Source organism: Crocuta crocuta, unplaced genomic scaffold (assembly GCF_008692635.1).
Source record: "Crocuta crocuta isolate KB4526 unplaced genomic scaffold, BGI_CrCroc_1.0 scaffold162, whole genome shotgun sequence".
NCBI classification, from domain to species: Eukaryota; Metazoa; Chordata; class Mammalia; order Carnivora; family Hyaenidae; genus Crocuta; species Crocuta crocuta.
Genome location: NW_027529433.1, coordinates 1904421 through 1919442, shown reverse-complemented (window position 1 = coordinate 1919442; position 15022 = coordinate 1904421). Strand labels below are relative to the sequence as shown.

The 15022-nt window shown below is 32.8% G+C and overlaps 1 protein-coding gene across 2 annotated transcripts in view; it reads right to left on the bottom strand.

The window, feature by feature from the left end:
- The window catches only part of SSBP2 (single stranded DNA binding protein 2), a 291176-nt gene that overhangs the window by 175544 nt on the left and 100610 nt on the right, over positions 1-15022 (bottom strand). For both annotated transcript variants that reach the window (XM_077759863.1, XM_077759864.1), the window contains exon 4: positions 5771-5855. In XM_077759863.1, coding sequence (XP_077615989.1) covers positions 5771-5855 — 85 coding nt within the window. The remainder of the gene's footprint in view (positions 1-5770; positions 5856-15022) is intronic.

Sequence of the window (15022 nt, the reverse complement as noted above, 5' to 3'; positions counted from 1 at the left end):
CAAAAAAAAAAAAAAAAAAAAAAAAAGAATAAATATTACCAAAAAACCCATCTAGTTTACATGGACTGTGTAGGAGAATTATAGCCTAATGTGATACATTCATTTGAGCAGGTACTAATTACAGCTACTTATATGCTGAAATCTAAACACCCATCAGAAGTTATGTGTACTTGCCATCTCTCTCCATATTCTTATATATAAATTCTGACCGATCTAACAATCTAAGACTATAATATGTTCCTCCATGTATTTTACTATTTGGTACTTCAAACTTCTTGAGAAAAGCTCTCTTTCACTAGATGGTAGCCCATGAGAATAGGGAATATACCTATTTTGTTCACAGGTAGATTCCTTAGTGCCGTGCCTCCTGAGATACAAAGGCTTTGCTACCTGCTTTGATTCATTTGTTATGTCTTTACAGATTACTGTCTTATCTAAATTTGTCTTGAAATACAAAATAAATAAAGGTAGTATTAAATGACTTTCCTGCAACTACATATCTAGTTATACTGAACTAAAGAATAACACTGACTAGATAACATTTTATTTAATCATTCATTTATACAAACATCACACATAATTTGAACGTCTCATGTCAGGCACCATGCCAGGCACAGGGGATGACAAAAACAAGACAAGGCCTCTTCCCTAAGGGAGCTCACCAATCATTAAAGGAAACATACCATTATAAAAACCTAGTATACAAGAACATTAGGGAGGTACACAGAAGATGTAATCATAGCAAAGAGTGTACTTAACCCTCTGCAATAGTTTTTTTTTCTTTTTATAAAACTGTATTCTTTTAGCTGAAGTATAGCTGATATATAATATTATATTAGTTTCAGGTGTGCAAACTAGTGATTTGACATTTATATACATTACAAAATGCTTACCAGGATTAGTTGCCATCTGTTACCATACAAAGTTATTATAATATTATTGACCATATTCACTATGCTATACTTTCTATAGAAGTATTTTCCAAAATAATATATGATTATCTGCAAAAACAATTTTTATAACGTATGAATAAAAACATTATTCTCCTATTCTTTTATTGGCATAATATTACATGTTGTATATAATTTTTTAAAAGTATCCCATCATTATAAACCTATAACATAATCCTTTTGAGATGATATAAACATTCTCTTAGACAAGAATACAAAAATCAGAATCATGTTATCAAAAATTGTGACTTAAGCCTATAACTTTTCTGAACATTTGAACAACTTAAAACCTCTCCAGTCTACTAAACTTACAGACTACTATATTCTGTTAACATTTATTGAATATCTATTATTTGACAGACCCCAGGGAAAAACAAATCTAAAACTGTGCTCTCAAAGAGCTCATTGTAATAATGTGATTTCATTACCACCACACTAAAGCAATGATATATTTTGGCTCGATTACTGCTTAAGGAAAATTAAGGAATCTTCATTCATATTAGAGAACTAAAATTATAATCACACTATACATTTCTCATTAAGTTTAGTAGTATATATTGATACTTTTCTTAGAAAATGAATGAAATTAGAAACAAATTGTTAAGCAAAACAACTCTATGTTAATCTGAAGCACAAAAAAAATCTAGTCAATGTTAATTAACTCCACATAAAAGCACTGCCTGTGATTTCAGAATAAAATAAAAACATACTAATGGGGAGAAGAGAAAAGCTAGTTTAATAAACATTACAAGTTAGTATTATTTTTAATCCCTTCAGATGATGGTTTACTTTTATGATAATATTATAGTATCTAGTAATAATTTTACAGCTCAGATGAACCTAGTTTTCACTCAGGAGAAAAATAATAGGACCAAGTTAGATACCTCCCAGAAAAATAACTGTTTCACAGTAAAATCTCTATATCCTCTTATAAGATAAATTCCTAATTATTAAACTTTCCTTCAGGATTTAGCTTATTTTCCATTCCTCTCTAGAAAATCAACAGGTAGACACATGTCACACCACCTGCCATATAGGAGAGAAGAAACAGATTTGTTTGGAGATCATCACTATATTTTCTGCCATCCATTCTCCAAGATGAACCTTAGTAATACCGGTAAACACATTAGAAAATATGTGTATATTCCTTTCTAAAATTAATTACCTTAACAATACTTTAATATCTTGTTATTTTAAAATTTTTTAAAATTACAAATATAGAAAAAATAAAAAATAAATTTATGTCATTTTAATGAAATATTAGAGAGTAAGCACATGGTTACTATAAAGTAATCATCACCATAGTCAGGCAAAATAGAATTTTGCCAATCATCTCAGAAATCTTTTGCATGAGCCCCATCTCCATCATAACCTCTTCCCACTTCCCATATCCTAACTTGTATAATAATTATTTCCTTGTGTTTTCTATAACTTTGTCATCCCAAAGTGCATACCTATACGCTATTTACTGTTGATTTCTAACTGTGTCATTGTTTTACATATAGCATTGCATTTGGATGCTAAATATTTAAGTTAATATGTTTTAAAATATAAATCCAAAAAGATCAAGATTTTACTCATCTTAAATGTTATTTTTTCACTTTTTCTCACAGTAAGTATGAATAGATAATATTCTGAGGAAAAAGGTATGAAAACTGTATCAATAACCATTTGGAAAATAAAACAATAAAGTGACAAAAATCCATATTCTAAAGAGGTCAGAAAACAAACAAACAAAAAATTAAACCAAAAGCCAAAAACATTCTGGGATAATAGTTACCAAAAAAAAAGAGCTTATTAAAAATTACACAATGGCCTAAAAATTCTATCTATTCAGTTTATAGATCTTTCCCTCAATATGTGCACATACAAAAGACAAATGTCTTTCATAAATGCCTACAGCTTATAAAAACAAAGAACCACCTCAAATATAAGTTTTATTTTACTTATTTTCTAATTTCAGGAGAGACATTGTAAGGTATTCAATGAAAGGTAAAGGTTAATCTGTTTTAAAGTAAATTTCCACAATGTAAAATTCACTATAAATATCTGGAAAATATAGAAATATATATATATATATAGATAAGATAAAGTATTTATTATTCTAAAGATGAAGCTCTTGAACAAAATATTTTTCAGAATGTTCCCTTGAGAGCTACCTTGAAAGGCAGTATGTATACATATTACTATTATAGAAATAGTCCATCATGAATTCTAATAAAGAAATATAGAATTCTAGGGGCGCCTAGGTGGCTTAGTCGGTAAGCGTCCGACTTTTGCTTAGGTCATGATCTCGCGGTTCGTGGGTTTGGGCCCCGCGTCGGGCTCTGTGCTGACTGCCAGCTCAGAGCCTGGAGCCTGCTTCAGTCTGTGACTCCCTCTCTCTCTGACCCTCCCCTGCTCACGCTGTCTCTCTCTCTCTCTCCTAGAATAAAAAAATTAAAAAAAAAAAGAAATATAAAATTCTAGAATTTTGCCACAATCATATTGTTTGTTCCTGTTTCCCATTTTCTTTCCTGAGTCTTTCAAATTTCTATATCTGCACATTAAACATGAATTATGTTGATTATTTTCAGAAACTATCTACTATTAAGAACTCAGGAAATCCTACTCATGACAATTACCATGAAATAATGCTACAAAAAATGTATTTCTAAAAATCCAATTATAACATAAAATTATGTAAGTCAACCTTTTTACAAACCTTCATTTAAAAGACAATTTTGGAGACATATTATACCTGAAACTAAACTGGTTTACAGGTATAATAAAAATGCCACCTAAAATAAATCAAATGTCTTAAAACTAATATTTAAGATAAACATAAAACATCTGATAAAGCATGTGCTAATATTCATAATGAATTACAAAATCGAATACTTAATTTTTTCTAAACTACATTTTCTTAGGACCAAATTATATGCTAATGGATTATTCTTCCTTGAAAATCTATTCTAATTTCAATTGTACTTCTAGCCAATGCTCATTTTCAAAAACCTTGAAATATTAAGTACGTTTCTGAAGCTAACAAGTGTGAATATTCTCTGAAATACTAAAAATGCCTTATGAATGCAAAATGAATAGGACAATGATGATGATGACGAGGAGGAGGAAGCGACGACAATGACAATTAATCTAATGCTTCTAAGATATGCTAAATTAGTTCAGTATTCCCTGTAAGATCTCTATGGTGAACAGTAGGGTACATCTTTATATACAGTGGAATTTTGAAAAAGTATTTACATGATTAATTCCTTAAAATGTAGATTCACAAATATTATTGTCCTTTGGAGTAGAATACTGGCACTATCTAATGCCATCTAGTTTGTCAAAATTATTGGGTATTTTAAAAATGTTTCCCATGACTGGCAGGTCAAATCTAGGCATAAGGTTTCTGGTGCAGGAGACATGAGATGCAAGTATCCCAGGCAGATTCCTTATCATCTTCATGGTTGGGTCTCTGCTCTACTTTCTGCCATCACCCAAGGGTAAAAAATGAAAACAAACTATCCAGATAAATACTGTGTCCTACACTCTGCCTTATCTGCCTTTTTTCTACATTTTCTTGACATGCAGAAGCATCCGCTTCACTCATTTTATCCCCAAGAGCTATTGTTCGGTACAGAGCAAGCTTTATGAATACAATCAATATCAGATGAGGCAAGCACAGTCACTTTAATCAATTTAGTACACAGTTAAAGTACACAGTCCCTGCCAGGTGTCCAAACTTTCCCTTCTCTTCAGTCTGCACACTTTACCTTGTGCTACTTTTAGGGCTGTAATTCTCTGGCTATTACAACTCTTCAGTCTAAGACTGAAATATGTCCTTTGGAAGAACATGGTCTTTTTCCCTTTTCAGTCCTGGCTTTGGTTTTTAAGGCTATTCACACTGAATGATGTTTCCCATCTACCAACTAAACAAATACCCCCTGGTTAAGTTTTAGGTAGTTACTATCAGATATTTCCTCAGGGTTCAGCCCCATTTCCACCTCTTCCAAACTAAGGACATTTGGTTTCCTTCCTCCCAAACTCAAGTTGTCCTTCCTTTATGGTCAGTTCTACAAACAGTATTTTCTCAGCCCCTTTACAATACTATTTTATTCTTAAATGCAATTTTTCCCCTAAAAGAAATCTTGGTTCTTTTCCCCTCCTGTTTTCCACAATTCTACTTCCTAATACCATCAACTCTCTAAAATCACATTTGCAATGATTCTAACAAAATGCTCAATATACATCACCTAGCCAGGGAAAGTCCACTGTCCTCCACTCAGAATTAAAAACTTTTAAAAAGTTTTAAAAAGTACATTTTCATTCTTTCACAGAGTCTTTTGCTCTCTTATGTTTCCCTTAATTCACAATAAGTTTTAGTTGTAGTAATGAATTCAGTATAAAGGATATTAGTTTTATGATATGCAACCGAAAGGTACAAAAAAGAAAAAATATAATATCTTTATTATTTTTTAAATCTTATGTGCAAAAGAGGAACTTATCATTTATAGTATCCTTATGACTCGTTTTGCAGAATACAAAATTACTACTTCATTTGTATAAATCTGAAATTTCACAAATCAGGCATGCATAAAGATAAAAAAATACACCTTTAACAACTTGGAATTAAGCCTAAGCGCTTAAGTTTTCAACAAGACCTAAACACTCATTTGTATTTCACTTTTAAAGTTATAACCCTATTTTTTAAGGAAAAAAAAGAACACCCAGTTTCTTAAAACCAAAAAAAAAAGAATAAATGGTCCAATGAATTTTTCAAGAGCAGTGGTTAAAAAGAAAACTAACAATATAACTTAAATTAAATATTAACTCACATAATCATGGAAGGCTTTTGCTTCACTTGAATGTTCACATGTTTCCCGTCTTTCTGGAGCTGCACAGTAGAGATCCCAAAATACACTAAAAAAGTAATTATGGTAACATTAAGAAAAGTATAAAACACCAAATGAGAGATCAAAATTCCAAAAAGAGAAGACATGTATCACTCTTTATACAAAATGTGTTTTCTTCTTCAGGACAAATATTTCTTTGAAGGATTTAAATTCAGGCAGGGTTTTTCCTGCAATAACATCTTTCAGAAATAACCATCTTTCAGAAATCTTAAGATTTTTTTTGAATGCTGAGAACAAACTGAGGACTGATGAGTGGGGGTTGAGGGGGAGATGGGCATGGACGATGGCACTTGTGGGGATGAGCACTGGGTGTTATATGGAAACCAACTTGACAATAAACTATTTGTAAAAAAAAAAAAAAGTTAAGATTTTTTTCTAAAAGGATAAAATAATTAAAACATCTTTTAAACTGTCATTTTTAATTATCTGTTTATATCACTTAAACACACACTGAAATAATTACAATGCCTTTCACAATTTCCCCATTAAAAAAACAGTAAATAATATCCTAATTTAATCATTAAAGAATAAATGATACATTAGTTGTTTTTTTTCAAGGTAATTTTGTTTTCCAACTACCAGGCCAATATCCTGCTCATTTAATCACACTGTTCAACAAATAAATTTTCTTAAAATATCCTCCTTTTTGCCCTTGCAATCACCAAAATAGGTTAGTAATTTTGAAAATTCAAAAACATCCATGCTCTTTTTTTCCATCCTACTCAAGAACAATGGGAATAAGCAAGGCGGAACTGGTTGGTAAAAAAATAATTATACTGCTTACAAAACTATGTCTCTGATCATCCTGCCACCTATGAAATTAACAATGAGCATGAGCAAAGGATTCAAAATTCAGGAGAGCAAATATCAGAAATACTGGCAACAAAGACAATTATAAGGAAGAACAGAAATCTTTTTTATTATACATTTCCTACTCTACATTAATGGAAAATGGACTTATCAATTGGTTAAGAGCACAGGTTTTGGAACAGGATATTTCTCAGAAGCCAGCTCTGCAAATTAATTACTAGTTCAAGTTTCTTAAACAGATGAGAAACACAATTTCCTCCTTTCTATAAAAGGGATTGTTTCTATAAAATGGGATTGTTGAGAAAATTAAATTATATAACATAAATGCAGCATCTGACACAGAATAAGCATATTATCAATAATATAATCAACAGTGATTATCTTTAACAGTAAAAAATATGAATGATTGAGTACTGCCATGTAATTTTAGTTTCCACAATAAGCAAGGAAAATCAGGAAAACAATAACACACTTAAAAGTTGCACTTGGCCTTCTTACATCCCTTTTTGGACAAACATATACGAGTTATAGACATACAAAGATACAGCTAAAAGTTTTTTGCCTTTATCAAGTGTGTTATAAGTTATAGTATATTGCAATTATTCTTATTTTCATGTTATTAAGGAACTTCAATTCAAAGCTCTTGAAACCAAAATTATAATGATAGTCTTTAAGTTGTATTTAGTTTAATCATAAAATAATATGTGCAATATTATGACAAACACCTTAATATTTCTTCTTATTCACTAATTTCTTAGCAAATGCTATGAGATTCCCCCTTGGAATTATTACATTTTTATTTTTAAATGCTGTCTTACAATGCCTTAAACTTCTGAGTAAAATGCTGTCTTACAAAATGGACTGGAAGAAAAATAATAATTTATTATTAGACTATGTCCTAAAAATTATTAAATAGCTATAAATAATTATTTGTACATATATTATTAAATTAAATATTTATCCTGGAATAGCAACATTGTTCTATTTCTATTTTTCAGTTTCCCTTTATGGACTTAATGGGAGGTTAAAAGTTTACAAGATCAAGATGAGGGATAATAAAACAACTTACTAAAATGGGATAACTTTATATATGGTATCTTTCTGACAATCCTACATTACCCGTACATGATCTCCTTGAATAAAGTTAGAGAAATATACCCTTTGAAGACATTTAGCAAAGGAAGAAATAATAGTTCTACAGTAATTACAAACATTAATGCTCCACTTTCAATACTGGATAAAACAAGCAGACAAAAGATAAACAAGGAAACAGGAATTAAACAACACAATAAAGTAACTAGATTTAACAGACATACAGAACACTCCACCCAACAACAACAGCATATGCCTTCTTTCCAAGTGCACAGGGGACATTTTCCAGGATAAGACATATATTAAAGCACAGGGTAAGTCTCAGTAGACTTGAAAAGATAGATATCATACAAAGTATCTTCTCTAACCACAATGGGATGAAGTTAGAGATCAGTAACAGGAGGAAAGGGGTGCCAGGGTGCCTCAGCTGGTTGAGCATCCAACTCTTGATTTCATGTAGCTCAGGTCATGACCTCACTCTTTTTAAATTCAAGCCCTGTGTATGGTTCGGTGCCGGCAGGGCAGAGCCTGCTTGGAATTCTCCCTCTCCTCCTCCCTCTGTCCCTCCCCCACTCACACACAAGCTCTCTCTCTCAAAATAAATAAACTTTAAAAAGAGAGAGAGGGAGAGAAGACTCAAATTACTAAAGACTCCACCAACAAAAAAAAAATCTGTTAGAACTAAATAAATGGATTCAGTAAAGCTGGTGGATATAAAATCAATATATAAAAATCAGCTGTGTTTCTATAAACTAACAATGAACTATCAGGAAGTGAAATTAAGAAAATTCCATTTACAATTGTATCAAAAAAATAATATACTCAGGAATAAATTTAACCATGTGATCTAGCAATTCTACTTCTCGGTTTATACCCAAACCCAAAAGAATTGAAAGCACAGGGTGCCTGGGTGGCTTAGTAAGTTGAGCATTAGAATCTTGGTTTTGTCTCAGTTCTTGATCTCATGGGTTTGTGGGACTGAGCCTCCTGCCCTGCTCCCCATCAGGGTCTGCACTAATAGCACAAAGCCACCTTGGGATTCTTGCTCTCCCTCTTCATTTTTTTCTAAGTTTATTTATTTACTTAGAACAAACTGGAGAGGGGCAGAGAGAAAGAGACAGAGAGAGAAGGGGAATCATCCCAAGCAGGCTCCACACTGCCAGCATGGAGCCTGATGTGGAGCTCAAACTCATGAACTGTGAGATAATGACCTAAGCCAAATTCTAGAGTCAGAGGCTTATTAACTCACTGAGCGACCCCGGTGCCCCTTCTCTCTCTCCCTCTTTCTGCCCCTCCCTTTTCTCTCTCAAAATAAATAAATAAAAATAAAAACTTTAAAAATTTTTGAAAGGAAGGGTGGCTGAGTGGCTCAGTTGGTTAAGTGGCCATCTTTGTCTCAGGTCATGATCTCATGGTTCATGGGTTCGAGCTCAGAGCCTGAAGCCTGCTTCAGATTCAGTGTCTCCCTCTCTCTCTGCCCCTCCCCAACTTGCACTCTTGTTGTTCTCTCTCCAAAATAAATAAAATGTTAAAAAAAAAATTTTAATTGAAAGCAGAGTCTCAAAGAGATATTTATACACACAGGTTCAGTATCAGCATTATTCACAATAGTTAAAACATGGAAGCAACCCAGGTGCCCATTGATGGCTAAGTAGACATATTATATAAATACAATAGAAAATTACACAGCCTTTAAAAGGAATGAAATTCTAACATATGCTAAAATATAAATGAACAACAAGGACATTATGCTAAGTGAAATAAGCTAGTCTCTAAAAGACAAATACTATATGATTCTACTTACATGAGGTATTTACAGTAGCCAAAAATCATAAAGAAAGAAAGCAGAATGGTGGTTGACAGGGGCTGGAAGAGTGGGGAATGAATGGAGTGTTACTGTTTAATGGATATAGAATTTCAGTTTCACAAAATAAAAAGAGTTACAGAGACAGATGGCAGTGAAGGCTGCACAACATTATGAATGTATTTAATACCACTGAACTGTACACTTAAAAATGGTTAAGATGATGAATTTTATGTTTCGTGTAATTTGCCACAATTTGAAAAAAGTGAGGAAATAAAAAAAGTACGCTGGCCAGCCCTGTTCTAGGTACCACTTTACAGTAACTAAAACAAATGTTAATTCTTCATGTGTATTCAGAATCTCTATTCCATCACTTCAAAGATCATAAAGCTAAGAAGGCCACCAGAAACCTATGAGATACTAATAATAAGGAATACTCACCATAAAAATAAGATATTTTCGATTTATAAAACCCTATCCATTAGGAGTTTCATAAATTAAATAAAAATAAAATATGTCACAAAATTAAAAGTATAAAATTAATTTAAAAATTAAATATAATTTTTAGTGTTACGATATTCATGTTAAACACACTTCATCTATTTTATAAGTATTTGTATGTTCTTATCTAAGAAGTGATCACAAATAGGAAAGATATTTCAAAAGTTTATCTTAAAACAGTGTGGAGGTACCTCAAAAAATTAAAAATAGAACTACTCTATAACCCAGATATAGCACTGCTAGGAATTTACACAAGGGATACAGGAGTATGCTGATGCATAGGGGCACATGTACCTCAATGTTCACAGCAGCATGTTCAACAATAGCCAAATTATGGAAAGAGCCTAAATGTCCATCAACTGATGAATGGATAAAGAAGATGTGGTTTATATACTCAATGGAACAGCAGCAACGTGGATAGAACAGGAGGGTATTATGCTAAGTGAAATAAGTCAGTCAGAGAAAGACAGATACCATATATTTTCACTCAAATGTGGATCTTGAGAAACTTAACAGAAGACCATGGGGGAAGGGGAGGGGGAAAAAAGTTACAGAGAGGGAGGGAGGCAAACCATAAGAGACTCTCAAATTATGAAAACAAACTGAGGGTTGATGGGGGGTGNTTCTGTAAGTTATATCTAAAAAAAAAAAAAAAAGAAGCAAACCAAGAAACAGACTCCGCTAGCGAGAACCAATGGTTACCAAAGGGGAGGTAGGGTATGGGTGAAAGAAGGGATGGGAATTAAGGACGGCACTTGCCATGATAAGCGCCATCATGTATGGAAGTGCTGAATCATTAAACTGTACACCTGAAACTAATATTACACTGTATGTTAACTAACTGGAATTTAAATAAAATCTTAAAAAAAAGTTTATCTTTTCTAGAAAACCAACCCAAGTTTTACACTAGTTTATATGATCCATATTGATCAGTTTATCTGATCCATATTGTAACTGCTATAATACCATTATAATATTTGAGAAAAAATTAGTTATATAATGACAACAACAACAAAGATGCATGATGACCAAAATGTGAGTTCACATTCTGCAATTAATCCATGCTTGGTTTTGTGGGACAGAAGACAAATCATTTAACTAACTTAGAAAATAACAAGCTTAAAATAATACCTCTATAAACCCTTCATAAATTAACATTTTAAACTATTATTTTCTCCTATTAATATTTCAAGTATGTATTAACTCATAATCTATACAATATGCTATATCATATGCTGCACAGAGAAAAAAAAAAGACATAAACCTCATGGCATATATGACTGTGGATCCAAAAGTAGTGATGAGTTGAACTGAAAACTCAAACTCAATTTCCTAAAGCACCTAAAAACAACTCAATGTGGAAGTTACCTCTCATATATTAAAAACGTATAAATACTCTGGAAAAATGCTTTTGGCTGATATTATGACAATATGACACTTGCCATATGAAAATGTGGACTTAAGTTCTAGAGGAAAACTTATGCTTTCTAAGTAAGAGTCATAGGAATACTTGATTTGTTCTTAGCTGGAAGAATTTCACTGATTACTTTAGTAAGCTTTTCTGATGATCCACTGAACTGGTTCCTTGATTCCCATAAGGGCCAAGGGCAGAAAATTCTGGACTTCTGTAGACACAGATGCCTTAACAACCAGAAATGCTAATGGCTAAGGAGCTTTTCAAATCTTTTAATCAGTACATCTATTAAGCTTGACATCAAAATATTATCCTTGAAACATGGTATATTCATCATCATGAGTAATGTCGAGATTTATACAGTCTCTGTAAATAGAAACAAGTGAAAAATATGTATTTTGCAAATGAAGAAGTTAGAGAGCAAACGCAGGAATCAAAACCCGTGAAGTATTAAAATCTTTGTTCTTTTACATTTATTACAATCAAAAATTTCCCCACATAAATAAAAGGAAAACACAAGATTTCCAAGTTCAGGATTCTTCAACACTAAAACATTAACTGTTTTTCTTCTATTCTGAGGATGTGAGTGGAGATGACTTCACCAGCTGTATATCTCTAAGGAATAAGGAAAGCAAAACGATTGTCAGAAAAGTCTACAAGGCTGAATAACCATGCCAGAAGTATCCAGAAGACAGGATGGTAACATAATTATATAACCTTAATCCACTGGCCACATTCAGTACTACCTGAAAATAAAAATCAAAAGAAGAAAAAAAGAAAAAAACACAGGGGAATTTTTTTTCCTAAGTAGCATACCATGTTACTATTTAAGTTCAAATCATTAATAGCTAAGGAACTCTCTTTGACCCAAGAGTATATTTTAAATGACTCTTAGATACTCCTAATCTATACTGAAGAAAACTATTCATAACATTAAAGAGGGTTTTATATAAAATGTACATCTACTTGCTCATCATCTTATTAGAACTTCCACATACATGCACTTGTCCTATTCCTTAGCATTATTTAATAGTTTCAAAATGCAGCATTACATTTTGTCCCACTATCCTAAAATTCTCACAATACTCTAGGATTAATAATAAATTCATATTTTAAAGTATCATGAAAACAGCTTATGTGCTAAATTCGAGCTTCATATACTAAGCATCATACATTTAGTATTTAATCCTCCCATTATTATGCCTGTTTTATCAATGAGGAAGCTGAAGCTTAAAGAAGTTAAATAATTTGCCTAGGGGTCACACAGTGGGTTAGTGGCAGAGCTAGGCTTGGACTTTTTCATTCTTACATTATTTTATTTCTAATGTGAGTATGGTATGAAGAGTTCTTATTTCAAGACGGCTCATGCTGATTATGGGCAAGTTTATACAGCTCTGGCAGGCCAAGCAGCATCAGCTGCTACAAGTGTAGTAGATACTTGTCCTAGATAAGACAGCAAACACTTTGTTATCCTACCTTTGACCCTCATACTCCAACTCGTTTCCTGAGTGTCTTATGGCAACCACCCCCTCATCCTACATGCAGCTGCCAGTGATGTATAGATGCCTCAATATAGACCAGACTCAGAAGAGACAACTTTTCTGAGTCCCATTTATATGTACCGTCTAGAATTAGCCACTCAGGATGTTCAAAAGGGAACTGTAATTAATGTCTTATTAATAGTGAGCCACTAAATTCTGCACTGTGTTTAAGAAATATCATCTGTTACTGAGATGAGCACTGGTTACAATTCAGGAAATTTCAGTTCTAATTCTAAATCTGAACTTGAGAAAACAGTTTTTTTCTATTAGTTTCTTTATGTAAAGAGAGAAAATGGTATCTGTTAATGTATTTTACAGACTTCTATACAGATATAAGAGATGGTATATGGAAAAGTATTTTTAAAAGAAGAATAGAGGTACTTAAAATATATTCTAGAACATTCTTGTAACTAGAATGGCAAGAAGTTTCCTATTAACAGAGTAAAAATCGCCTCCATTTCCTTTCTAATCCTTTGTATTTAGTAGAAAATTCCATCACTTATTTGTAGTATCTTCTCACCACCAAATTTTCCTATTTTTTCACATCTTTTTCCTCCAAGACACATTCTGCTTTTTCTTTTTAGCCTTGATAAATCACCTCTGGTTTTTTTTTTTAACTTTTCTCTTATTAATACTTTTTATTCCCTTCTCACCATGATTATACTCCTATCTTAGTTGTTGTCTATACTGTCTTATATTGCTGTTTAACTTTTTTAAAAGTTTTTGTTTAAATTCCACCTAGTTACGATACAGTGTAATACTAATTTCAGATGTACAATATAGTGATTCAACACTTCCAAATAACACCCAGTGCTCATCACAAGTGCCCTCCTTAATCCCCATCATCTATTTCACCCATTCCCCCCCACCCTATGTTAACTTAGTACAAATAAATAATTAGTTATGTAATGACTTTTATAGGTGAGACATATAAGATGAGTCAGAACAAGTCTGCCAATGATAATTATTACACTATTCTAGTAACCAGATGACTAATTCAGTGCTATTGTTTTCACATGGGTACTTGGTTATTCTTGGCTATACCTGATACTCATCCATTAGACTCTAAAATCATTAGAGTGCTAGCACACTGTAAGATTTGACTTTTTACTCCCAGGTGAAAGAAACTGAAGTCTCATGATAATCTTAGCTATTAGTTTATTTTCTCTGTGATGTCACATATATTTAATTTCAGGATATAAATACATTAGACCAAAGTTATTTCAAAGTGTTTTGCATATAATATTAAATAAGAATAAAGCATAATTTCTGCCATTAAAACATTAAATAAGAAGACTTAATTTATTTTTAATGTTTAGTCATTTTTGAGAGATAGAGACAGACAGAGAATGAATGAGGTAGGAGAAGAGAGAGAGAGGGAGACAGAATCTGAAGCAGGTTCTAGGCTCTGAGCTGTCAGCACAGGCCCTATTCAGGGTTTGAACTCCCTGACCACAAAATCATGACCTGAGCTGAAGTCAGATGCTTAACCAACTGAGCCACCCAGGTGCCCCAAGAAGACTTAAATTTAAATTACACAAATTGAGGAGCTCCTGGGTGGCTCATTTGGCTAAGCATTCCACTCTTGATTTTGGCTCAGGCCATGATTCCAGGGCTGTAGGTTCGAGCTCAGCATCAGGCTCAATCCTCAGCTAGGGGAAGATTCTCTTTCTCTCCCTCTCTCTCTCCCTCTCTGCCCCTCACCCTGCTAGCATGCATGCTCTCTCTCTAAAATGAAATAAGTCAGTATTTTAAAAAGTAAATAAATTATATACATTGAAAAGGGTACTGGGGCGCTGGGTGGTTCAGTCAATTAAGTGACCAAGTCTTGTTATCAGCTCAGGTCATGATCTCACAGTTCATTGGTTCGATCCCCACATCAGGCTCCGAGGTCCATGCTGACAATGCAAAGCCTGCTTGGGATGCTTTCTCTCCCTCTCTCTCTGTCCCTCCCCTGATTGCTCCATCTCTCTCTCTTTCCAAATCAATAAACTTAAAATAAAAATATAAAA